General features: G+C 40.4%; 1 protein-coding gene and 1 pseudogene across 1 annotated transcript in view; one reads left to right on the top strand and one right to left on the bottom strand.

The window, feature by feature from the left end:
- The window catches only part of LOC125890643 (phosphatidylinositol 3-kinase regulatory subunit alpha-like), a 31,248-nt gene extending 27,757 nt beyond the window's left edge, over positions 1-3,491 (top strand). The window contains exons 16-17 of the mRNA XM_049579372.1: positions 484-654; positions 765-3,491. Coding sequence (XP_049435329.1) covers positions 484-654; positions 765-954 — 361 coding nt within the window. The 3' untranslated portion in view covers positions 955-3,491. The remainder of the gene's footprint in view (positions 1-483; positions 655-764) is intronic.
- Positions 3,492-8,919: 5,428 nt separating this feature from the next.
- LOC125890735 (GTPase IMAP family member 8-like) lies at positions 8,920-24,490 on the bottom strand (annotated as a pseudogene).
- Positions 24,491-27,389: the final 2,899 nt, after the last annotated feature.

The raw sequence follows: 27,389 nt of genomic DNA, 5'->3' as shown, positions 1-27,389 counted from the left end.
GCAGTTGTTTGACCGGCGTTAAAACGTTTGTAACCTTGGAGAAAATTATGTTTTTAGATATCTGGAGGCTGTGTGGTAAATCAGTGGCAGACCATTTTCATATTTTTTGGGGATGTCCTGTAATTTCTCCACATTGGCAGGAGATTGCCAAAGACATAAGAAACATCTTTGGAATAGAAGTTCTTTTGTTATGCTGTACTTGGGCAAAACCCCGACAATCTCATGCATTCTCGTACCTTTACAACGTAAGACATGCAGGTGGCCACAGGCGAGGCCCTTCAAAGGACGACTGGAGTGCAGTTATTATTATTGCTGTGTGCTGAGCTGCAGTGAGGAGAGGCGGTGATCCACTGAGTCTGTTTTAGCTTTATCCACCAGGGGGCGTCTGTCAGCCTGTATTCTCAGAGCAGCTTCCTGTCTGAACCGTGGCCACAGTAATGAAAGCATGTATGTGTGCTAACATGTCGTGTGTGTGCCCTGCAGTGAGTACAGCATGGTGGAGGATGAGGAGGACCTTCCTCATCATGACGAGCGTCTGTGGCGTCTTGGAAACATCAACCGCATTCAGGCGGAGTCGCTGCTCCGCGGGAAGAGGGACGGGACCTTCCTGGTCCGAGACAGCAGCAAGCCGGGCTGCTACGCCTGCTCCGTCGTGTAAGACTCACCTGTCCACCTGTCTTGTCTTGATGACTTTAGTCTCTATGTCAGGAAGCTGTTCTGTGATCTGATCTAATGCCACCTCTCTGTGTCTGTGTCTCCCTCAGCGTGGACGGAGAGGTGAAACACTGCGTCATCAACAAGACGAGCACCGGCTTCGGTTTCGCCGAGCCCTACAACCTGTACGGCTCTCTGAAGGAGCTGGTGCTGCACTACCAGCACACCTCGCTGGTCCAACACAACGACTCGCTCAACGTCACGCTGGCCTTCCCCGTCTACAGCCAGCAGAGACGGTGACCCGCCCGCCCCCTCCTCTTTCACACCGTCGTCATCGTAGACCAGCTGCAGAACCACAACCTGACCATGTGACATATTCAACGCTTCAACGGCGACGCCCTCAACACTCCGACGTCTTTTCAACCTGTAAAGACGATAAACCGCCGTGGTGCTGCAGATGACAGAAGACTTGTGTACGGTCCAGTACGCTGAAGATGAAGCTTTACGTTAAATGCTTTGTTACATGCTGGAAAGAGTTAAATATTTTACTGTGAAACATGGAGCTTTAACTTCCTGTGAGGAAAAACAAGCAGCTCCACCCGACTCTGCAAAGAAACAGAAACTTCAGTGAAATCTCCTCACTTAAATACTGTTCAGTTATTCAGCTGGTTCGATGCCGACGATCAACACACAGTAAAATTTACTCTCATCAGAGTTCGAGACATCGCACCTGAGGTCGGGATCACATGGGAAAGATTTTATTTTATTATTCTGAAAGGGTTCAACAGGAAGAGCAGAGGCTGTGAGAGGCGTTCAGGGTTTCCTTTAACCCCTTAAAACCTGAGCTAATGAACTTTATTTCTTTCAGAAACATGGGGAGAGAGCAGTGAGCAACGGAACAAGAAAATACCTGAAAATTAGTAAAGAAAAAAACTCGTAAAATGTTCAATCGATTTTATTGATTGATTGATCAAATAATTTTCAAATAAATTATTTGAAAATCAGCAAAAAAAAAAAAAAACTAAAAAGAGGAAATTACACAAAATTAGTAGAAAGTTACAAGAAATTATCTGGAAATTAGCACTTTTTTTTTGTTTACAAGAAATTACCCAAAAACAAGCAATAGAAAAATAGTAAAAAGGTAAAAGAAATGACCTGAAAATTACCAAAAACAAGAGAGTAAAAACTTACAAGAAATCACCCAAAATTTTGCTGAAAAAAAGGTAAAAAGTTACATGAAATGAACAGTCACGGTCAGGGCCATTATGTTTTCAGGTTGTCTGTTCGTCCGTCTGTCCCATTTCCGTGAACGGGATATCTCAAGAAACACCTTGACAGAATTTCTTCAGATTTGGCACAAACGTCCACGTGGACTCAACAATGAACTGATTAGATTTTGAGGGTCAAAGGTCAAGGTTATTGTGTCCTGTTCTTAGCCTCAGCACTAGACGCTACTAAACCCCCCTAGATCTGACGCACTGCTCCTTTAATGTAACGTGGCGGTGAGCTCTGATAGTGAACGGACCTTCAGGCAATAACAGGAGAGAAACACCTGTTTAGGTTAATTTACGTGACGCACATGAGCGCTTCAGGCTCGTTCAGGAACACGTCCCATGTGATCACGACCTCGACGCTTCCCAGATTAATGTCAGTTTCCTGTGTGAGGTGATGACCTGTTGAACCTCGTGGAGGTCAGGGAGGGTGGAGCTGAACCGACGGACTCCTCTAAACTCTGAGCTGCTGATCCAGCACGCTTTAACAGAACGGGACGGTGGACTGATGATGATGATGATGATGATGATGTCAAAGACAATATGATGGACAATCCAGAAAGGCTTCTCTTGCATAAACACTGTGAGCGACTCTGAACGAGGTTTAAAATGAGGGCAAATCGACTGACCCACATTTTTACACATCAGGAGGAAAAAAAGAGAAACCTGCGTCATCCAAAGACTCCGCCCCCCCACCCCCCATCCCAAAATAACCCCATCAGTGTTTTTAAAGGTCCAGTTTCTTCAGGTTTCTTCAGGTTTGTTTTGCTGCCTCGAGAGTGTTGTTTATTTTTGCTGAGCAGCCGGACGACTCGTCACTTCGCGCTGATCAAAACTGACTCAAGAATTCAGGAATGACAAGAACTGGATCTGCTCAAAGGATCATTCAGCGTCAGTATCGGGGAATTGTGGACAAAGCGCAGCCTGTAAAAGTTACCGATGTTAAAAAAAGAAAAAAAAAAAAAGAATCCGAATCACAACTTTTCGTCTTTATGGATTTTTGTTTTTGTGCGTGTGGACACACGACTTCCTTTGACCCAGGTACAGGACATGAAACTGTCTGCAAGGATTTGATGGAGTCCTGAGTTTTACATTCGCTGTCACATTCTCAACTTTTGGTTTTGGGAATCAATACATGTTAAAAATGTTTGGAGATGTCCTGGATTGTTTGAAGCTTTCTTCATTTACTTATTCCTCAACAGTGCTGTCTTTTTTTCTCCATTCATTCAACAGTTAAAACCAAATGAGTGAACACAAACCAGAATCTGAAATAAGGGACTGTTCGTCACTTATGAGGGGAGGGGGTGGTGCACAAAGGGAGAGGCATGTAAAAAAAAATGGAAGCACTGTGGAGGGACTCTTTAACTTGTGTTTTGGCTCAGGGGAGGCATTTTAATTTAAATGGTTGTATTTTCTTTTTATTTTACGGCTGATTTTTAAAGAAAACATGCCATTGTGGTAATTTTTCTAAATTTTGGTGAGAATTTTTGGCGATTCCTAAAGAAAATGCTGTCGTTAAAAATCACCAAAATCTCACCATTTATCACACAAACTGTAAAAAAAACCCACACACATCACGTGTGACAAACACTTCTGTCAGGAAAAAAAACAAAAACAATTGGGAGCTTAAAATAATATTTAATCAAAATCACTTTATTTTATGCCTCATTTAAATTTTTGCCAAAAATAAACTGCACAACAAAAGTGAAAAACTGAGGCTTTTTTTTCCAACTCCAAAATTTAGTCTCCAACTTTTAACTTTCAAACATAAAAAAGCGTATGTTTTAAAAATTGAATTTATGGTAAAGCAGAGGGTCGTGCAGTTTCCGCCAGTCACTCAGGGAGGCTCAAGGAAAAATATTAGTTGCTTTGGGGTCAGTGAAAATATAACAAAACAAAAAAAAGATGTCACACCGCAGCCACCCCCGTCCACTGATAAGTAAAGAACAGTCCCTAAGAAGTCATGAAAAGTGAATTGTTTAAGCTCTGATTAATAAAACAGTTGGTGTGAACATTGCACGTCTTTTGTAACGTGAGAAACATCTCGTCTCCATTTTGTTTAAATTATCCACAGAATAAAATCTGAAGATGAAAACATGAATATTCATCTTTCACTTCATGTCTTCACTGTTATTAATAATCGAGTGTGTGTGTGTGAGACATTTATTACAAATACAAACATCTCAGTGTTGTGATCGTTTCATTTCTGGTGTTACAGCATAAGGTGTGAAATGTGTGCGTATCCCGATAACATCAACCACACATATTTTCCCTGCATGATCTACCAGATTTTTGCAACAAAAACGGCTGTGTCTTCGTGTTTTTGGTTTTTGGTTAAAAAGAAAAATGAGAAAACTTCTATTTTGGTTTGTTTAGTTTTTAAATTACAAATGAGTATCCAATGATGCCGACCAAAATCCCAGTAAATACTCAGACCAGCCCGTCTGGCACCAACAACCATGCCATGTTCAAAGTCACTTCAATCACCTTTCTTCATCATTCTGATGCTACGTTTGAACTTCAGCAGCTCGTCTTCACCATGTCTACATGACTAAATGTTAATGAGCTGCTGACACCTGATTGGCTGATTAGATAATTACATTAACGAGCAGCTGAACAGGTGTACCTAATAAAGTGGCCGGTGAGTCTATATTACGGGCCATTCTGCGTAATTAACACTTTTAGTACTTTGATATTTTTGTGCTTTTACTTGAATATAATTTTAAACACAGGCCTTTTACCTGTAACGGAGTATTTTTACATTGTAGTTTTGGTGTTTTTACTTCCGTAAAACATCTGAATACTTCTTCCACCACTGCTTATTCCAGTTAACCAGAAATCACTCTTTAGATAATTTTAATTTTAATTTTTAATTTTAGCTGTTATTCTTCAGCCTACATCTGGACTGCTTGTTAACTTTGAGTGGGAGAGAGGTGGCCCAAAAAGGGGGAGATGTCAAATATTTTTTTAAGCACTGGTGAGGGACTTATGTTTTTAATTTTTTCTCAGGGGAGCTTTGAAAATATGTACATGGTTGTATTTTGTATTTATTTTAATTTTATTTTAATACATTTTATCATGAGATATATATATATATATATATATATATATATATATATATATATATATACATTGTATTATTATTTTTAAGGAAAACGAGGCATATTTTCTTTAAAAACTGCCAAAATGACACCATTTATTACAGTCGGATTTTCAAATTTTTGACGGTCCTTGGACACGTCATGTGGGACGAACCTTTCTGTCAGAAAAAAAAATCTGAGCTTAAAAAATGACTTTACTCTGTCTCGTCTAGAATTTGGCCAAAAATAAACTGTTTGCATGACAAGCGTGAAGAACTGAGGCCGTTTTGAACCCCAGGATTTTGTCTTCAATATTCGGAGCTTCGAAGGGTCAAAATAATAAAAAAGAAGTCGTAGCTCAGCTCAGCTGCTCCTCCTCTGATAAATAAGGAACAGTCCCTTAACCACAAAAAAAATTTCATTTAAAATTTTAAACTTTTAATTTAATTATATTAATATGCTTAGAGGAGTAAAAACTAATTGATTTACTCATTTAAAAATAATTATTTACTTTCTATTTAACGGAGAGAGGCGGAGTGACGTCAGAGTGGCGCCAACTCCGTCCCCCGAGTTGTTTTCCGCTGTAATGGCGGACCGAGGGGAGCGAGAGGACGGAGAGGACGGACGGCGGAGCGTCAGCAGCGGCGCCATGTTTCTCACCGCAGATGTCGCAGGTAAGAAGCTGAAGTCAGCGGCGGTTCTGACGCCAGTCCCGTCCTCACATTGAGCGGTGTGTATTTTAATATCGTAGCTTCTCGTTTTGCCGCGTCTTGTCTCACTGTGGCGAAGAACATTAGAACTGTTAACGGTTAACGGCAGCAGACGTTAGCTAGCTAGCTAGCTAGCTCCTGTTAGCTAACACAGAGGTCACGGTCAGATTGTGCCGTGTGGTGTTGAGGTGTGTCGGTGTGTCGGTGTGAAGGCAGAGTTTTCCGTGTTTTCTGCGGCTCTCTTGTAACCTGGCTACAACACGGGACCTGTCTGTCGAGTATCGGCTTGAGATCGGCTGAAGAGTCTCTGTCACTGGTTGTTTGAGTGACGTCACAGATTCTCAGCCGAATGCACTCATTCAACTTGTTGAGTTGTAATTTTACACAAATGTCACCAAAGGATGCCGTAATGACTGTTACTGTGTTTAACTCATATATAACTTAATACACTGGGACTGACGGGACGTTAGTGACACTGAATGTATGAGCGAGAATATTGTTATTTAATTTGACAGGTTGTTCTTGGTGTTATTGAACTTTTTAATATGGTTTCCCTGTTGTTTGGTCCACGTTAACAAAATGAGGCCTCTATAAAGACACAGGTACATCATACGTTAACACTTTGAAACCCGGAGTGACGTCACTTTCCTCGTGCTGCTTTCAGACACCTTAAACCTTTGAAGCCTGAGTAAAAGGCAGTGAGCAACTTGGTAAGAAATGTCCCACAAATTAAAAAAAATCTACACATTTAGAAAATTATTATTTAAAAAAAAAAAAAGTAAAAGTATTATTACATATTTAAAATTATGGTGCACAATTGTTTTAACTTTTAAGCACTTTTGCAGGTAATTTCTGTTTCTATTTTAAAAATTGTTTTTATATTTCTGTTTGTTTTTTGTTTTTTTAAATCTAATTTACTTGTTTTTAATTTTCTCTACTAATTTATCTCAACTTTTTGGGGTAATTTCTTCTTTTGTTGCTCACTGCCTTCTTATGTTTTTCAAAGAAATCTAGCCAGTTTAGAAAATTTACAAAAAGAAAAGCTGAAGAAAATTATATTTGTAAGTAATATTATTACATATTTAGATAGATGGATAATATAGAAATATAAAACATACAAAATTAAGCAGTACTAAAATTTAGAATATTCAGTAGAAGCATACAGGAATATATAAATATCAAAATTGCAGGAGTAAAAAAAGATCAGTTATATACACAACACAGTAAGAGGTGAGGTAGAGGTTGTAAAAATGTACAAAATAGCTTACATGTGTAATAATAATTTAAAATTATGATAGACAATTATGATTTTTAAGCACTTGCAGGCTGTTTGTGTGTTTGTTTTTGAATTTCTTTTTTTTTTTAATTGTCTTGTTTTTAATTTTCTCTTTTTACTAATTTCTTGCATTTTTGAGGGTCATTTCTTCTTTCGTTGCTCACTTTAAATTAGCAACGAAGGAATTATTTATATTATTACACTTTAGCTATTTTGTACATTTTTTTACAACCTCTAACTCACCTCTTACTGTGTTGTGGATATAATTGATCTTCTTTTTTTTACTCCTGCAATTTGATATGTTTATTCTATTCCTGTATATTTCACCTGTATATTTTATTTTACTACTACTTAATTTTGTATATATTTCATATTTCTATATTCTCATATAATTTCATTTTGATCTATCTGTTTTTGTTTTCTTTTCTTGTTGCCTTTTACTCAGGGTTCAAAGGTTTAAGGCGCCTGAAAGCAGCACGAGAAAAGTGATGTCGCTCCGGGTTTCAAAGTGTTAACCCTTGAGACCCGAGCAAATTAGCTAGATTTCTTTGAAAAACATGGGAAGAAGACAGTGAGCAGTGAAAGACCCAAAACATTGCAAGAAATTTGTAAAAGGGAAAAAATTAAAACAAACAAATAAGGAAATTACCTGTATGAGTGCTTCAAAAATTTTAATAATTGTGTATCATCATTTTAAATATGTGACAGTAATACTTACAAATTAGCCTGTAGGCCATATTTTTTAAAAATAATTTTCTAACTATATTATTTTTTTGCAATTGGTTGGACATTTCAAACTGGAACTGGAAATGAGGCTTCAGTGACACTGCACCGCTAAAAAGCAGCAACTCCTCACCTGAAGAAGCATGTTTACCATTTTGCAGGAAAAATTAAGATAATGAATTATTAAAATATGTCTGTGGCTTGTTGGATTATAAGGCTAATTTTAAAAAAATAAACATTTTTAGTTTTTTCATGTCTCTGACAGATTGAAACTGTAGTGAAAGGTGATACCATGTCAATATGATCATCAACACCGTCTTCACTGCTGATGACAGTATTTTTGAAAGTGTATTTTTGGTGTATATACAGTGTCATATGTGGATGGTGTGTAGATAGTGTATGTTTCTGTACTGTAAACAACAACTCATTTGTGGCCTCACCTGTTGATCATTCACACAGGTGAGGCTCTTTACAAGTTTTCTGCTGACTGAAAGTCGTATTTTACATCTACAACATTACATTTATTCTTTAACAGTGTGATTTTTACATTCTCTGCAACCATGTGCTCTTTCAGGTCAGTCCAGCCTGCAGTGCTACACCTGAAAGCAGCCACATCTGTAAAGCTCCCTCACATGTTGCACCCTTGGTAAGTGGATTCAGGGATGTTTAACTGTAACTGAAGCTCCTGCTGCAGAGTACGTAATGAAGGTAATCTTTTCAGCACCAGAGCATCTTTGGTTGACATCAGTGTACGTTGCCTGGTTGAACACACACAGTCCACCTTATTCCTGAGGGCGGCTCTGTGAAAATGATCATAGGTAAAAGTTCTGATGTGATAGCGGAGGTAGTTAGTCACACTAGTCTTGGTGGCTGACCCCCAGCGGTGGTTATTTTGAAACTAATTCACCTTTAATTTAGTAAATATAGCTGTTTTATTTTAAACAGATAATTAAGTAACATTAAATCAGTGTTTTCTATAATGATCTCATGGAACTCTGGTACCTGTTGTGCTGTCCACGTCTGTAACGTTACTAACGGCCAGACTACGCTAAATTCATGACTTCAGTTACAGTGTGTTGAACATGCGCCCACAACAAAAACACATTTCCATCGCCATCTATGAAATTAGTTACATGTTCAGCTGCAAGTCAGAGCCACATTTGAGATGTCAGGAGCACTTTAAAAAAAACAGTCTGTGATCAAAATAAAATGCAAAGACAGAGATTTTATTCCCTGTTTGAAAATACACAGCTGCACAACATGTACATGAAAAATGACATCAAATAAGAGCAGGGCTGTACGTTAACTGTTTTCACACAGCACTGGGGCTACAGAGGTTTAAAGGTTTGCAGTACAGGACACTAAACTACAACATGACTATAAAAGTATGTGTGGGCGGAGTTACAAAGTGGTTTTCCATCTGTCGGCTTTCAAATGAATTTAATGCTGAAAAATGATTTAAATATTTAAATCTTATTTCTGCTCAGAGCATCAACAGAGAGGTCATCCATTAGTCTGGACTTTAGACCTTTAAATGTCTTAAAATGTCTTAAATTCAAAACACACATTAAACACACATTATACATGACTTCAAAGCAACAGTTTCAAACACAAGTACACAAATCAGCTTCACTATAACTCGCAGCATTCACAGACAAACACTTGTCTTTATCTCGACACATTTTCCCCACAAATACAACATGCTAATGTTATTAGCACAAGCCTATGGCAGTTTACATTGTATGAATTAGCCTAGCAGCTAGCAAGTCCCCTACTCATATGAAACCAGGGACAACAGCAACATTTAACAAAGGTAACGTTACATAATTCAGCTCCATTACAGCTCACAGGGTTCATTGACAAAACAACTGTCTTATACTAAACACGTTTTCCAAACAAATACAACATGCTAACGTTATTAGCACAAGCCTATGGCATTTTACATTGTATAAATTAGCAGAGCGATAACAGGGCTCAACAATAAGGATTGCCCGATTGCCCGGGGCAAGTAAAACTCACGGTCAGGCATGTAAACTAACAACTCACTTGCCCGATCGGGCAAGTTGCTAAAAATAGTAAAAGTTAATAACTAATTGATAAAATAAATGTATTTTAAAATGTGCTCTTCTGCTCTGATGCAGCGGTCTCTCTGCCTGAATTCACAGGCACAGCTGTGTAACAGTGTCCTGCCCACAGCCCCCATTGATATTATTTTGGGCTATGGACGCTTCATATAATAACATAACAACATACTATTTATGGTATTATGCCATCGTGTCATTTCTGTCTCTACATGGTCACGTGTTAACAATTCTCCTCTGCTCTCTGTATCGTGCACGGCGGAGTTCCGCCACACACACACACACACACACACACACACACACACAGGTGAGCACGCTAGAGCAGCTCGGGCCGCATTTTCCTGACCAAACCTGACCCCGAGCCCAGTGCAGTTTGTCAGCTGACAAAGTTATTGTTATGGACTGTGTGTAAATAACCATCACCAGACTGTTGTTACGCACAGACAAACACGCAGCACGGCACTCATGCTAAGCTTGTGTTGCGTTCAGGTGTTGTCACGTAAATAACAACTTCCAACACTTAAATAGGTCATAGCACAAAACAGCAGCATGTCAAGTGACTTTTTACTGTTATTATATTCAATAAAATTGTATGTTCCTAAATCTTGAGACACCTCATATGTAAGCTAGACAGACATTTCACCTGCTCATTACTGTGCACGCATGTACTGTATGTACTTAGTCCTAAAGAGCCCTTCTGGTGCCAGTAGATACACAGAAACATCCCAGCAGGCTGTGCTTTGTAAGCATACAAAAAAGTTTCACGCATGTGAAAATTATTTTTCATGCGTGTGCTTCACCTCCGCTGCTACAACTCCATCCTAGGGGAAACACTGCTGTGTGCGTTTTGTGCAACAGGTGGATGTGGTAGTCTACTGGTAGAGCAGAGAGAGAGCTAAGTAGCGTTGAAGTAGAGTCGAGCAGGGCAGAGAGATGGAAGCAAAGTATATTAAACCCAGTGTTAATACAGCAGAACTGGAGAGAGTGGTGAAAAATAAATAGAGGTGGGCATGGCTCAAGTAGGGCGCAAAATTATAGACGGAGAATGATTGACAAATTTTTCACTTTAAGCCCTGACACTGTCATTTTTGTGTAGGAATTAAGCTACAATACATGACATATGTTGTTTTAATTAATAAATACAATGTGAATAAAGATTACATACCATAAAAATAACTGCAGTCTTTGTTATTTGATAGCCGCTTAAATTAAACAATTTTTATAGGTCAGGTAAAAACTGACTTTGGGCAAGTAGATCTCTGACCAACTTGTCCGACCGGGCAAATGAAAAAAAACCTTAGCGTTGAACCCTGGATAACTTGACCCTATATACATAAACAGTGTCTAAAGTTATGTTATGTTACACCGCTCAGCCATAGCAGTTCATCAGCACTAAATAAAGCTGGTAAGGACATTTGATCACCAGAGGTGTTCCTAAGGAAATCCCTTAGTTGAAGATAAGAAAAGGAGTGTAAATGGGAGAGTTCATAGGTATCTTTTAACTGCTTGAGTGACATGAGAGTCCCCCTATATAACAATTTTCTAAATGAGTTGTTCATGTTTCATGCCACAGCTTGTATATTTTGTTCTTGAAAATCACTGGGATAAGCTTGTTGACCAAACAATTTACGAATCTCACACCAATTTGTCACTAAATGAATGGTAAGAGGATTCTTTGTCTAATGGAGATGTTCTTAGAATTCTAATATTATATAATATCACTGGTTTCATTTAGTTCAAATACTCTATTTGGGCCTGTTTGGGTTAAAGTTAGCTTCAAATAAAGAAGAAACGGATCAAATTTATGATACCCAGTGATACATTTTGAAAGTGGGAAGATGAAAGCCTCTAAGGTTTTAATCCCAAGTCAGTTTGTCTGATCCTACTCCTGGGGTCTTATGGTCTTATGTATGTTTGTTTTGCTATGGAAGCTAACGTTAGCTAATGTGCTAAAAAGTTAGCGTTGCAGAGAAATCCAATCTTCCTCTTAATCCCTCCCCAGTTTCTGATGAGGTGGACATGATAACCCTTAATACACATAACCTTATTCATCCCTACAACAGGAAATACTTTTTCCCTAACCTGATATGAAGTGTGCGCTGCACATGTGAGCATTTTTGATGATGGCCTCCGTCCAGTCCTTTGGTCTTATCACATTTAACCATAGTTGTCTTTGTTTTTGTTGACGGGCAGTGGCGGCTGGTTTTGAGCCATGACTCCTTCTATTCTGGCTCCCAATAACACAACAAGACAAACACATTTTAACACTCCTATGGAGCCTACAGCCCTGTGGGGGAGAGGCAGCTGCACCTCCAGCTGATAACATGATGTCACTGTGACGTCGGCCCTGAAAGGGTATTTTCCGCAGTTAACAAGTCTGCTAGCTTTAGCAGATCTGTTTAAGTCATTGATTCTCAATAAATTAACTAAAGGTTTGAGGTTATTTCATGAATTGATGCATCCTAAGCCCTGCTACCTTAGTTACTGTTGCTAAGTTAGACAAGTTTGACAAAAAGAAACCTGCCGATGCCGGCTGTGTTAAGCTCGGTGCAGCAGTGTTAATTACATAGTTTCGCTGCATAAGACGATATAGACTCACGAAGCCGAAGGCAAGGACAACGGTATGTGATGAAAGGATATATTCACCATGTTAACGTTTATGAACAAAGCAAAACAACACAAATTGAGGCCAACAGTCTCAACAAAAATGGGAGCAGTGCATGCGGGGTATGTGTCCCTTTCTGCTCTTCTGGGACTCAGTCAAGTAACGTAAGTTACGTTTGTTACTTTTGGGCGGCATGCGTTCATACTGCGAGCGGTTCTATCTTTGTCCAAGCAGTTGTTAACAATAATAGATGTGTCGTCAAAGACTTGCATGTGTCAACAATACATTTCAACTGAATGTCATCTGAAGTTTGTATTTGGTCCAAAATTAAAATCAGTTTTTGGTCAATGTCCGAGCCCCATTTTAACATCACATTTCACCACGTACACACTGTGTGCATCACAATGTACAAAAGGGCGTTAGCCTCGGTCTTTTTTGGTGAACGATAATTCATGTCATCTTAAAAATATGTCAGCAACCCTAACTCCTCTTGGTGTAGCTATATGTGAGCTAGCTAGTTAGCGAGATGTGACTGTATACAAGGTAATGTGTCCGTGAAGATTGTAACTGTCCCACAGCGACATCTTTAACAGCCCAGAAACCTGCTTTTGAATGATGTTCAAATGATGCTCCATGATCTGCTGACATCATGATGATGGAGAGTCAGTTGGAGGATCAGGCGATGATACATTTGTTTTTGTATTTCTGTTTTAGTTCATTTATTTCTTGCTCATGCTTTGTCTTCAAGGTTTCTGTTTCTTCTTTCAGAGATTTTTCTTTGTGACTTGAGAGCTTTTGTAACTCATTTCGCTCTCTGTCATGGCTCTCTTCATTCTCCCGCATCTGTCGCTCATGCCTTTTCTTCAGTTCCTGTATTTCCTCCATGTGCTTCTCTACCAGCGCTGTAAAGTCCTTGGTGTATTTCTGTCTGAACTCATTGAATTCTTCAGCTTGTTTTCTGGCCTCCTCTTCATACTTCCTCTTCATTCCTCTGATTTGTGTCCTATAGTTTTCCTCTAATTCTTTTCTCTCCTTCTCCTCTTGTTCTCTTCTGATTTGATCTTCTTCTCTTCTTTTCTTTTCATAATTTTCTCTTTGCTGCTTGTATTCCTCTTGTAGCCTTCTAAGTCTTGTTTGCTCCTCTTGTTGTTTCTGTTCATTTTCTTGATATCGTTTCTTCCACCATTCATCTCTTTCCTTCTCCCACTCCTCTCGTTGTTTTCTCATCTCTTCTCTACTTTTCTCAAACTCTCTGTCAGTGGTTTTCTTTTCCGCTGATTCTGACTTTATTTTTTCCTCCATAGCTGCAAGTTTTTGTTCCCAGTCCTGTTGTTGACTGTCTTCCTGCTCCTTCCTCTTCCTGTCCTCGTCTTCTCTCATTTCCTGTTCTTTCTTTCTCTCCTCACGCTCCTTGTTGATGTTTTCCTTCATTTCTTTAAGTAGTTTATCTCTCAGTTGTCTCTCCTTTTCGATGTCTGCTTTCTGTTGTTCCATTCTTTTCTTCATTGCTTCCATTTCCTCCTCATGTTTTCTCTGAAGTTCCTCCCTCTGTTTCTGTATCTCTTCTTCTTTCTCCTTCAGGATTTTGTCCACTTCCTCCTTTATGGCTTTCTCTGCCTCTTGGAACATCTCTGACATGAAACATTTGCCGCCATTTTCCGTCATCATTTTGTTGCTCTTCTTCATCAGCTCTCTGACTTGTGTGCGGTCTGTCTGATCATTGTTATTGAAGACTTGGTATCTTCCTCCACAGTCATTTATCAGTCTTTTCAAAAAGCCAGCAGTGTCTTCTTCTAGGTAATTCTCAATTGTTTCATCTTTCAGATCATCTCCTTTGGTGAAGATGATGATGATGAATTCTTGTGAATTCTTGCCGAAGCATGTCTTGATCAGTTCCACAGAGTCTTTCTCCTCTTGTGTAAAGCGGCCGATTTGCAGCACCAGTAGAAACACGTGAGGTCCAGGAGACAACATGCTGACGCATTTTACAAGCTCCTGTTGAACATCGTCATTGGACAGAGTCGTGTCAAACAGGCCGGGGGTGTCGACTATGACAACCGGCTGTCCATCTATCTCTCCTGATGCTTTCTGACAACACTTGGTCACTGAACATAAGCTGACTTTAGATTTAAAATGTTCTTTGCCCAAAATGGTGTTTCCAGTTGCACTCTTCCCATTGCCAGTTCGCCCAATCAGCACCATCCTCAGACACTCTCTGCTCTGACTGATGTTATAAGTTCCCATCTCCTTTTTCTGTTTTAGATCCTGCAGTTCAGCTTGAAGTCTTGAAACATTATCCAGCTGAGCCTTGGTGAACGTGTCCTTTGTGAAGCATCTGGATCCTTCACCTCTCATCTTTTCCACAGCATCCAACAGCTCTGGGATCTGCTGCTGGTCCTTGATGTTGAGAACAACATATCTTCCTCCACAGCTCTGACAGAGCTCCTGGATGGCATTATTTTTACTTAGAAAGTTGACAACATCTGGAGCTGTAGGATCTGACTCCACAGTGAACAGGATCAAGGTGAAGTCATTGACTCGAGAGCTGAATGTGTTCCTGATGGTCTCTAACTCTCCCTTGTCTTCATCAGTGAGGGGACGCACAGGTAGGACCAGGATGAAGGCATGGATGCCCTCAGGATCACAGAGGGAGATACACCTGAATGATTCCTCCATCACTGCCTCCTGAGGTTTTCCATACAAGGCAGGCAGCTCCACCAGGGAAACCCAACGTCCACACACCTCCCTGATGTTTAACACACTCTGATGAGCTGGAGACTGAATGAAGCTCTGTGTGACCTAAAATGGCCTTGGCTGCTGAAGTCTTCCCTGCTCCTCTCCTCCCACACAGGACCAGGTTTAAAGCTGCTCTGATGTGTTCAGACCTTGGTGTCATTATTAGACCTGCATCCTCGTCCTCAAACACATCACAGCTCACATGCTTTCCATAGTTCTCCTTTGCAGTTTGACCCAGTCGTGTTAACAGCTCTGGACGTTCAAGGTTCTTCTGCTTCAGGTATCTGTATCTACACATTCTGATCATGTCTTTTAAGGGCTGGTCTGGTTCATCTTTGAAACCTGAACTCTCCTCTCTGGGTGTTGATATCAGTATCAATGAATGATCAAATGATTGATCACTGAAGAGTTTCAGGACTCTGCAGAGTCTCAGTTTGTGTTCCTCAGTGAAGTCTTCAGGCTGTAGAACCAGCAGGAACACATGAGGTCCAGGATCAGAGAGTCTCACACACTTTTCTACATGTTCTGACAGTTTGTCTTCAGAGATGTTGAGATGCAGCACATCTGGAGTGTTGATCAGAACTATTTCTTTGTCCTTTATCTGTCCTCTTTCTGTCAGACAGCAGTCTGGTTCTTCCTCAGTGTTGAACTTAGTCTCTCCCAGTATGATGTTCCCCACTGAACTCCTCTGAGACCAGCTGTTCCCCAGCAGAACAACCCTCAGCTCACACACTGGAAAGAAATTAAAGAATTAGAAATAAAATCACATTGAATCAATTTAATTCAATCAAATTGAATATGCAAGAAAAAAAGTTTTTTCCACCAAAGAGAAAATAATTTCAGACTTTGAATCTGTCAACGATCAACAACGTGCAAATTCACATTTGATCTTAACATCCTGTTTAATTTAACTCACTGGAAGGTGGCAGTAAGTTGTAGCTTGTGCTGCGTTCCAGTGGTTTCAGATGACCTGTTTTGAATGTAAAGACATAAATGTACACATCATTCATTCATTCCTTAACTCACATGTAATCTGTATTGGGCATTGATGCAGGTAATGGAGGGTGCTGAGGGACCGCTAAAAGTGGGCAGGCATAGAGTTTAGTGTGATACAGAGCTACAGCAGACTGCTGTACACCTACGCACACCTCCCTCAGTGTAAGATAAGATAAGATAAGATAAGATAAGATAGTAAGGTCAGGACAGTGAGCCCTGACAGTATAGTATCTGTCAGGGCAGACTGTTCTCATTCGTCAAATACTTCCACTTTGTCAGGGATTTCGGCATCAGACACCAACGCCAAAAGCTACCTTTTGTGGCAGTATGAAACGCTGCCGCTTGGCTGGATGGAACATTTTGCAGTTTTATGATAGACCACCGGCTGGCAGCTGTCACAGTGGTATGACATGCAGACGGACAGCACCAGCCATGTCTGTATGATACAGCGTCAGTTAGAAACACTGTCAGTAATATAAGGAGCTGAAAAAGTCCCTATAGGGCAGGTGGGAGGGGTGGTGGATGGGTCCAACAAACCCTGGGTTTTACTCGGGAGGCCAGTGTTCGTTTCCCATATGAGTGTAGAGCCAAACCACGATGTTACCACATGCTTTTGTTGCAGCCTAGAGTTGGTTTTCTTTTTTTAGCTCATAATATGTAGACGCAAAAGTCGACTGACAAAGTGGTGATATGCGACGCCTTGGGATGAGAGCGGGTTGGTCAGGGACAATGCCCATCATATGCAGTCGGCTGTAAATTGTCTTGCGCATACTCTGGAGCTGTCACAAATATCACTTTCCTGAAGTGAATACATTCTGGCCTGTGAACTTTAAAGACGGTATTTTGGGGGAGTGAAGACACACTGATATACTATACTGTTGCTAGCTGCCTGGCTTATGCTGGGCTCACACTACACAACATTTCTGTCCATTCCAATCGTAGCTATGTCAGATCAGATGATTGTGGAGTCATAAAATCGTGCCATGACTTTGCTGACAGACATGACAGACTACGTCATCGGGTTATTCTTGTCATGTTTTTATTACTTTTACTATTATTTCAGTCTCTGTGTCTGTTCATGTCCCAGATGACCTGTTATTGTAGTAACGTAAAAAGTGCCACCGGATGGGCAGAACTACATATGAAGTACCGCTTGCAAACTATGATGATCACTGAATCCCCCACAACAAGTTCATGCAAATGTTTCACAATAAAAGCCTTTTTAGAAAATGAAGGGATTCTTTCAGCTGAAATTATAAGGGGCTTTTAATTTGAAACAGATACAAGTGTTGAGTTTGAAATGACAGCACGATGCATTAACTTTATCAAAGCAAATATGAGCAGATAAGAGTTTAAAAATATAAAAAAATACAGATGCAATAATAAATAAATGCCTGTTTGTAATGTAGTCTGTTGCTAGCTTGATTTTAATGGCAGTACTCAGCGCCCACTTGACATGCTGCTGTGTTGTGCTGTGGCCTATTCAAGTGCTGGAATTTATTATTTACGTGACAGCGCCTGAATGCAACACAGGCTCCACTCCAATTGAGTGTGTGCACAGTGCCATGCTGCGCTGCTGCGCAAGTGGCGTGTTTGACTGTGCGTAACAGCAGTCTATTGATGGTCATTTACACACTGTCCATAACAATAACTATATCAGGTAACAAACTGCGTCGGGCTCAGGTCGGGTTCGGACTTGAAATCAGAAAGGCTCTCGGGTTTGGGCTGGGATCGTTTATAATTGTCTCACACTCGGGTCGGGTTCGATCAGGAAAATGTGGGGCGGGGGGGCAAGGTGCCCCCCTAATATAATGGTAGGGGAAACACTGAAATATCTAAACGGCTGGGCTGTTGTCGTACAGTTTCCACGGCAGCAGATTGCTCCATGTTCCTATTGGTCAGAGTGATGAAGAAGATGGAAGAAGAAAGACAAGAAGAAAATCAAACATGGTAGACTTTCTGTTGGGACGTCGTGAGGCACACACTACACGAGATAAGACGATGGATTATCGGGTACGACACTCATTGTCGTTCACAATCCGAGCCGACACCATGCGACGCTGTGTGGGGCTATAATCAGGCTGATATTGTGTAGTGTGTACCCGGCATTAATCTTAGCTCTGTGTAACTAAAAGTTGCAGATAGATTGATGGGTGGATAATGTGATATTATGGGTTGATACTGGTCTCTGTTCAGGGTGGAGCAGCCTCTGAGGCATCATTTCACATGAAGTCATCTTCTCACGGTTTAACTTGTTCCTGCAACCTGGAAACTTTTAGCCCCAACAAGTGCAGCAATATTAGGTGTGTTAAGCCATCAGATTTGGATCCTCTGCAGGTGTAACAGAGTTTAAAATACACTTAATTAATACTTATTGTTAAACTATAATTGTAAATTTTATTTATCGTTTAAATTTTTTTGTCATGTTTGTGAATTTTATCTCTATGAGATATTTTTATTTCCTGTTATTTTTAATGTTTCCTGTGGAAATTAACCTGCTGCACATCACCTCTTCTGTACCTCCTGGGTTTCCATAGCCCCTTCTGTCTGCCCCTCACCGTGCCATTTTGCATCGCTGCGAGATAAGTTGCATTGAAAAATGCTGCAGCACTACTTCAATATTTACTCTGTAAATTGAGCAGTTTATGTTGTAAACTTTGGTGCATATTGTTAACGGTGTTTTACTGTCACGTTAGCAGCTGTTTTGTGTTGTTTTGACCACTTATAAGTTTTGTAGGCATTTTCATTTAACTTTTTACCACCATTTATATGACAGTGAGCTGCATTGTGTCATGTGATCAGTTTCTAACATCTGATTTCTGGTGTAAAATGCTGTTGTTGTGTATGTTGAGGAGCAGAGGTGCCATATTGTCTTCTGCAGGTCTGTTTTTGTTTGTTTCATGTTATAATTTTTGTTCTCTGTTATGTTTCCACCTCACACGCACTTTCATACTTTGCCCACCAGGTGTCAGTGTTTTCCTATTTGAATGTAGTGTTACTTGGTTTTGAGGAAATATATTGTTCTTAGTTGAACTAAGAGTTTTCCAGTGATTTGTAACAGCTCTTGGATAATATTGTGACTATAAACTGATGTCTGATTGATGTATTTGGACTTGAAGGAGAAAATGTAATCAGACTGGGGAGCAGAGGTGCAGAAATAGGTGTCCAGAAGCTAATTAATGTGCCACATTGACGTCTATCTTCGAGCCTTTATCTGTCCCCATCCACACATGTTACACTGGGCCGGTTCTGGCCTGCAGTCCGTATGTTTGACGCCCCTGATTCTGACAATCACTTTGATTTAGAAACTTTTCACAGAAACAATAAAGGTGGTGCAATAAAGCAAAATGTGTAAAGTGAGGAATAAAATTAATGTTTCTATGTTTATATGTAACAAAGTGTGTAACCCTGTGGAACTCAAGATTTCAAATCTTTAAAGGTTTTACACAGAATTAAAATTCTTGTTTAGTTTTTCAGGTATTCTTATTTTTGTACGCACCATTCTCTTTCCATATAATTTGCTGCAACTTATAAAATATTAAAAACTTTTTATTCGAATTTTTATTCTTCGATGTAAAATACGACCCTTTGCCTCTGATCTGGGGCTTTTTTCAAGGAGCTCCAAAAACTGTCAGCGAGTGGAAACTCAGGGCTAAAGAGCTGCAGTGTGAAATGGGCATTAAAACACAGCGAGTTGTGTTGTGTGAACAGTACAGCGATCTGATGATTTTGAAATTGTGCAGTGTGAACTTTGCTTTGACAAACCCTGCTGTGAATGAATGTGGGCAAACCTGCCGGACCTGACTACATCCCTGGCAGTGTACGAAGAACATGTGCCAACCAGCAAGTTGAAGTCAGCGCTGAAATATTTAGCATAGCTGTCACAGGAGTGTTTCACCTGCTTCAAGACAGACCCATCGTCCCTAAAAAGTCTGCAGTGTCTACTCTGAAAGACTTCCGCCCTTTGGCTTTCAACCCCATTCTGCTGAAGAGAAACCGCTTTTTCAGCACATCACAAACAACGTCCCAGCCAGACTGAACTCACCATCACCAGTTTGCATACAGAAACAACAGATACACAGATGCCTTTTCACTGCCCTCCCCTCAGGCTTCACACACTTTGAAAATAACACCTACATCAGAAAGTTGTTTGTTGATTTCAGCTGAACATTCAACAAAATCTCCACCGTGGAACTGACTGGCGAGCTGATGCACACTGAGTTTGAGTACCACACTGTACATGTGGATATTGGACTTCCTCACAAACAGACCGCAGAAAGTCTAAATAGGCAGGCCTGCATTCTCCTCTGCTGAATCAATATGTCCTCATCCCAAGTCTTTACATATCTCCACTTTGTCAGTGGACTTTCATGTCTACATATTACGTGCTCGGTATCCTCCTGTGTCTGCTGTTGACGATCTTGGATGCCACAACTAATGTCAAGACATCAACAAAAGCACGTGGTTAGGTTTAGAAAAAATCATTGTCTGACTCTATGTACATATGGGAGGCAAACACTGATCTACTGGGTGAAAGTCCAGAGTTTGTTGGACCCATCCACCCCCTCCACCTCTACAGGAACTTTCCAGCTCCCTATATTATGACGGCAGCGTTTAAAATTGACACAGTCCAGCTGTGCATTATAATGCAGCAACTAGTGCCATCCAGCCGCATTATGAACTGATGCCGCCCGTTCACGTATCATACTGCCACAACGGGTGCCGTCCAGCCGACTGCACGAAAGGCTCCTTCCGGCTGTGTTACAAACGCCTCCCAGCAGCTTTTCATCCTGCTGCAAAAGGGTTTTTTTGGTTTAGCAATGGGTGTCTGACATCAAAACCGCTGACAAAGGGGCGATATCTGACGACTTCTGAATGCTAATGGGCAGGCTGAACACTGGGATCCCCCAGGGCTGTGTGCTCAGCCCCCTCCTGATCACGCTGTACACCCACGACTGCAACCCCCAACATGGAGAGACCTCTGTTGTGAAGTTTGCGGACGACGCCACCATCGTCAGCTGTTGTTTCTGGGGAAAAGGATGTGCAAGCAACACATTCTCATCCCAACTCACCAAAAGATGTGGTTAGGTTTAGAAAAAAAGCATAAATGTTTGGCTTGAAAAGGTACGATCGTAAGAAACCTAATGTCAACTCAACAACTCGATTGACTTCAGGTTTCACATGGTGAAGAACAGTGTGCTCTTGGGTGAAAGTGATGTAACATTTCGGGCTCCTGCCCTTCATCAGACATGTCTGATGAAGGGCAGGAGCCCAAAACGTTAAATCCAATAAATCCTTCAAGGAGCAGCTTCTGGTGTGCAGACTTTATCTTTTATTTCATACTTATCTTTTGGTCAAGCACCCAGCATCAAGTTTTTTTGGGATGTGTGTGCTATCTTTACCTGTTCTTGGGTGAAAGTCCTAAGTTTGTTTGACCCATCAACCTCCACTCCCACCCGCCCTATGCTGACTCTCTTGCTCTTAATACTACGGCAGTTACCCAGAGTGTCAAAAAACACTTCGGTGTGTATCAAGATCAGCTGCGAAGGGTGGGGCTGTGCATCAGTGTCTAACACTGAGGTCCACTAACAAAGTGGCTTTATTTAACGAGTCAGGAGTGAGAACTGGGTGCCGACATACAGCCATGTCTACATCAATGGAGCTTATCAGTGGAGCTTAAGCTGCGCAGTCTAACAGTTTTAGTTTCCTGAGAATCATCAGCGTCACAGAGAACCTGCCATGGTCATCACACATCTCCGCCCTGGTAACGAAAGCTCAGAAACAGCTGTATTTCTTCAGAGAACAATATTCTCCTGCTAAGTTCTTCTCAGCTTTGCAAGAGACACCATCCTGACTGGAAACATTTCAAACTGGCATCAGATGTGGACAGTCCAGGACAGGAGGGCTCTGCAGCGGGGGATTAAAACCTGCCCAGAACATTAGCTATGTACATCTACCGAGCATCAGTAATATCATTGAGGCGAGGCAAGGCGCCTGCACAGAGCCCAAAGGATCCTAAAAGACAAAATCCCCCAGAATGGGGCCGTACACATGCCGCGTTTATTTGCACCCTCAAATTGATTTTTCCATCTGCATGGCAGGCGTTATTTTGTTATGTCGGTTGCTGTTTCAGTGTTAAAACAACAACTGACATAATTTCAGCCACATTTCAGTGTTGAAGGTCGGTCGTGTGCCAGCTGGGATGGTTGTCAGCAGTAAATTAATGGTAGTGAAATAATCCAAAGCAGCAAATTCACACAGCAGCTTTTGTTGTAAATCCATCAGTCTCTGTTTTGTTTCACTTGGTGGGAACGTGTTGCTCTCAATTATTTGACAAAGAAAAAGCAGGAGGTGAAACTTAGAAATTAAATAAAACATCAGTGTTTCACTAAATCTAAACAGGAATCCTGATTATATCCAAGTGTATGAAAAAGACACTGGAGAGTTAGAGCTGAATGAACCCTGTGTTAAGGGAGCCCAGTCTCACTCCAAAGTCTTTGAAATCAGGTGCTTGGGCAGAAACTTGCAGCGTCAGAAACCAACAAAAAAGGCGTCCTTTAATGTCGGCATGATACGCAGCCGGTTGCCGTTATTGTTCAGCGGTGCTCAGTACCGGGACAAGGACAAGGACTTAAGGCAGCGAAAGTTTGACTGGGGCGGGTGGAAGTGGTGGTGGATGGGTCCAACAAACACCGACTTTCACCTGAGAGAGCGGTGTTCATGTCCTGTAAGATTCTAAAGCCAACACCTGTTGTTTTTCGTAAACCCAACCATGTTTTTGATGTTGAAGGAAGAAATGTCATTGACACTGTGTGCAAACTGTACATTTCCTGTGAAATCAGAAGTGTATTTTGAAAACAGACAATGCATGTAACAGGCTGAAGTTGACACGGCGTCCCAGAACGTCAACAACCAACACACCCAGGGTACCTTGGACATCATATGTGGACGTGGAAAGTCCATGACCAAACGTCAATCAGTGACGGGCTGAGAATGTGTTGGTTAAGACTCTGATCGCTGCAGGTTCTGTCAGCCACTCACACTTTATAGTGCTTCTCCTATTTAATGTTGAATTAGATTGAAATGAGACGAAAGAGCTGATTGAGTTTCATCGAGAACTTACAAACCTGGTTTTAACAAGTGAGACAAAGTGCTGGTCCATATTTATCTCGTGGAGACAGAGAGAAAACTACTAACGTCTGACTGGACTCACCTGATGCTGCAGTCGCCATGACGTCACTCTGCTGGAAACATCAGCCACTAATTCAGCTGGAGACCAACTGCTGCCTTAACGACCTACAGAAAGAATAATTACAATTTAAATGATCTGACTTACAGAGCAAAATGTTTTTACAGAGCAGAGAGGAGTGTCTCGTGTGCGCGTGTATGCGTGCTTGTCAAATTCCCTTACAATCATGATTCATGTTTTTACTTCAATGCATTTTATAATGTCGCCTACATAATGTGTAACGACGTTTGGCTGTTTGTAGTTTGTCGTGAGGTCTCACAAAAGAGATGTCACTGATTCTGAATAAATAAAGATGATTTAATGTGACGGAGCTTCTTCAGTTACATTACCTTAAAATGTGATCAACTAAACACCAATAATCAAACTCCTTTATCTGTACAGCTGCAGTTCAAAGTGTCACAGATGACTGACGAGCTGATGATGAGACAACAAGTGTAGACCATAAAACAATGAGACAAAAAACAGTTTTGGGACCAGTGCACGCGGGACAATAAAAATGATTCAAATGTAAAACAATAGATTCAACAGTTATAATAACAGTTTAAAACTAAGTGACAAAAACAGATTAAAAAGGCAAAACCAGATTAAAAACGACAACAAAACAATAAATAAAGTCTAAAATCAAGCTAATGTCACTTTGGTGATTATGGTTACAGCCTCTTCTTGGTTTTTAGTTTAAATCTAAAATGGTGACTTTAAATGTGATATTATAGAAACATAACCTCTATCAGAGTTGCTGTCTCAGATTTCTCTCATTAAACTCTCAAACATATCTGGTCTCCGGAACATAAACTAAATATTAACATTTATTAAAGAATCATGTTTTATGTTTTATATCTGCACTGCTTCAGTCACATTAATGTCTAGAGATAATAAACTAAACTTCAGAATAATGTAAAGGCTTTAATTGTAACTTTAAAGTTGATGTGACTCAACAACCAAAACAGAATAACATTTGTCAGAGTTTCCTTCAGACAGACAGATTCTCTGATAAAACTGTGACTGAAAAATATGAAAAACATCAGTTTTCTAGCATATCTTTTTTTAAACTGTAATAAGTTCTAATCGTTACCTGTAGATGAAAACCACCGCTGTTCTGTCAGTCGTCACCAGTCTGACGATAGAAAGTGAAAGTTAAGACAGAAAAACGCCCTCAGGAGAATTTGATCCATCAACATTTCACTGATCTGAAGTCAGACAAAACTACACCTTTATTTTTTAATGGGATTGTTGGTGGTAAAAGAGTCCTGTGACTGTTACTGCTGTTAATGTCATACTTTATTAATCACTGTTATATTTCCCCATCATGCTATGAACTACTTTATCTTGTTGGTAATGTAACGCAGGCTGTAACGTTACTTTTCCCACTGCGCTTTGTTTCCATCAGGTTTGATTTTTGTGGCAGCGGCGCCATCTTGTGGAGCCCTGCAAACTGGAGTTGTTGAACCCACATGTGGTTTCCAGTGTGCTGCTGTGAAGCTGTTTGTGTTTCAGCTGTCTGTTACAAACTCCGTTAAACTACGACAATATACGTTCATTTTTGTGTCTGTGAAGCTTTGGACTGACTTGTTTTCTGTTCAAGGGACTTCCGCTTATTGTTGTGAACGATTGTGTCACCATATCAGTGGTCATTTGTTGTACAGTGATTTGTTGAGCACAATATCAGTGACTTAAAGTAACGTGAAGTAGCTTGATGAGAAATCAGTGGTGTAACGTTAGCTTGCTGAGCAGCAGTTAGCTTCAATATGTTTTGGAGCTTGGTGTCAAACGGAGGTGGCTGTGAGAGACCATATTCAGTTGTAACCAGGTATATAGTGTCATTTATTTCACCTGCTAACATCCGAGCCAGTCTGCTGTCCCGCTGTAACGGATTTTACGGATGTTACTGACTCTGAGAGACCTGACATGATGCTGTTGTTAGCAGGTCCCGGTTTGTGTGTCCGGTGAAGGAGGAGAAATAAACGGATGGAGCTGCAGATGGAGGCGGAGTGGGACTCCTTTCAGTCCGGAGGGGGGCTCACCGATGACGGAAGGAGGAGGTGAGGTGGTGTTGACAGGATCCAGAGACAAAGTAGACACCTGCCTCTGAGTGCCACCCTTTTTAATATCAACTTTACATCACTTTATTGACATGTTTTTGTCTTTTAAATATTCTATAAATGTTTGTGACAATTCTACACATGAATACAGATTTAATGAAAGCAGAGAAATGACTGGCCAACTACAAACAACTAAACTAAACCCTGTAGTTGATGCTCCAACCTGACAGAAACATTTTCATGCTTTAAAGTGACGATATAAAACATTTAAACAGTTCCTGAATAAAACGTGTAGCTGGAGCCTGAAGTCACTTTTTTGTTTTATACTGTTAGTTTTTATATATTTTGCAGGTTACACTTATCTAGTTTATATTTAGTTTATATTAGAACAAAACTCACTTAATAAAAGCTTCAGCACGTTTTCAGGATTTGTCATTAAGTGGGAAAAAAGTGAGTTGATGCCCATTTCTGCAGATGTTAATGAACAGTTTCTGCAAACCGTTTCTTTCAAATGAGCCGACAGCAGCTTCACTTATCCAGGAATTACAGTAACAAAACAATCAGAGGAGCTTTTACTGGTTAACTGGCAGAATAAGACTCTGGAAAACTCTCCATATTTCTTTGGCTGGGAAATAAATGATTTCTCTACCTTTTCCAAGCCATCCCATCTTTCATCCCTCTTTCTTACTTTAACAGCTGGACTCACTCATCATGTCCTTTATATGGAGTCACAAGACTGTACGAATCACCAAGAAACCCTAATTAAACCAAAGGATGAGGGTGGTTTGGCCTGACACACTTTACACAAACAAGTTACTTCAGCAAACACAAGCAAATCAAGTTACACATAATAAAAGCACCAAACACTTCTATTGATAGTCTAATATGTAAAAGTCATGTGTATGTCTGTGGCTTAAATGATTCAGTTTCACAGACTGGACTCTTCAGGGTATCAAACACATAGGTGCTCTATACCTTGATGAGCACTGAGCATATAATATCCCAGCCTCCAGTTTATTCATCTGCTTGCCAATCTGTGATTTCGTGAGGAAGAATGTGTTTAATTTTGAGAAATATGTTGCCATGACTCTGGAGAGTATTAACAGCTTTACTCCTCGTAGTAAGGGAGCAGTTTCCTTCTTTAATCACATGATCCAAAGACACACAAGTGTTAGCACAAATTCACTTCAGCAGAATTGGGAGAGTGAGTTGGGTGAAGAGACAGACGATGAGATTTGGGAGGAGAGTCTTGAAAGTGTGCATAAATGTTCAATGAACTCTAAACACAGTCTGGAACAATATAAAACAGTGCGTTGACGATACTACTCCACAGACAGAGATGTTCCCTGATGTTTCCCCTCTCTGTAGTCGCTGTAAAGAGGCAGACGGGACATTAACACATTCTCTTTGGACATGTCTGAAATGGTTTCCTCATTGGAAGAGTGTGTTTGAATGTTTCTCAAACACTGGTCTGGTTGTGGCAAAGAAACTATTCTACTTCTGTTGAAGACAGACTGTGCACCAACATGTGATATGTGGATAAGAGAGCTGATGAATGTATTGTATTTAGAAAGGTGAAGGTTTTTAATCAGATTAAATATTAGTCAGAATTTGGAGCCCTGTACTGGAGGATCTAGGGTAGTGAATTGTAACAGTCTAACTGAGTAGCAGTAAACCCTCTATCACTGTGGATATGGATTTTATTTTATCAGTAATGTTGAAGTCCAGACTTGTTTTTTGTTTTTCTACCTGTGAAGATATTTGTGACTGAGTTGTTGAGATGATGTACTGAGCATTTGTTTGACATCGAAAATCCTAAAATAAAGGTTAAAAAAAAATATTAGAACAAAACTTGTTGGAGCAGCGTTTTGTTATCACGCAGCACAAACCTGGAATAACCTCCCAGATGATGTTAGACAGCCCCGACTCTCAACACTTTAAATCAAAGTTAACACTTTGCACTGCCTAC

The sequence above is a fragment of the Epinephelus fuscoguttatus genome, linkage group LG6 (genome assembly GCF_011397635.1).
Source record: "Epinephelus fuscoguttatus linkage group LG6, E.fuscoguttatus.final_Chr_v1".
NCBI lineage: Eukaryota > Metazoa > Chordata > Actinopteri > Perciformes > Serranidae > Epinephelus > Epinephelus fuscoguttatus.
This window is presented reverse-complemented; position numbering and strand designations above follow the sequence as displayed.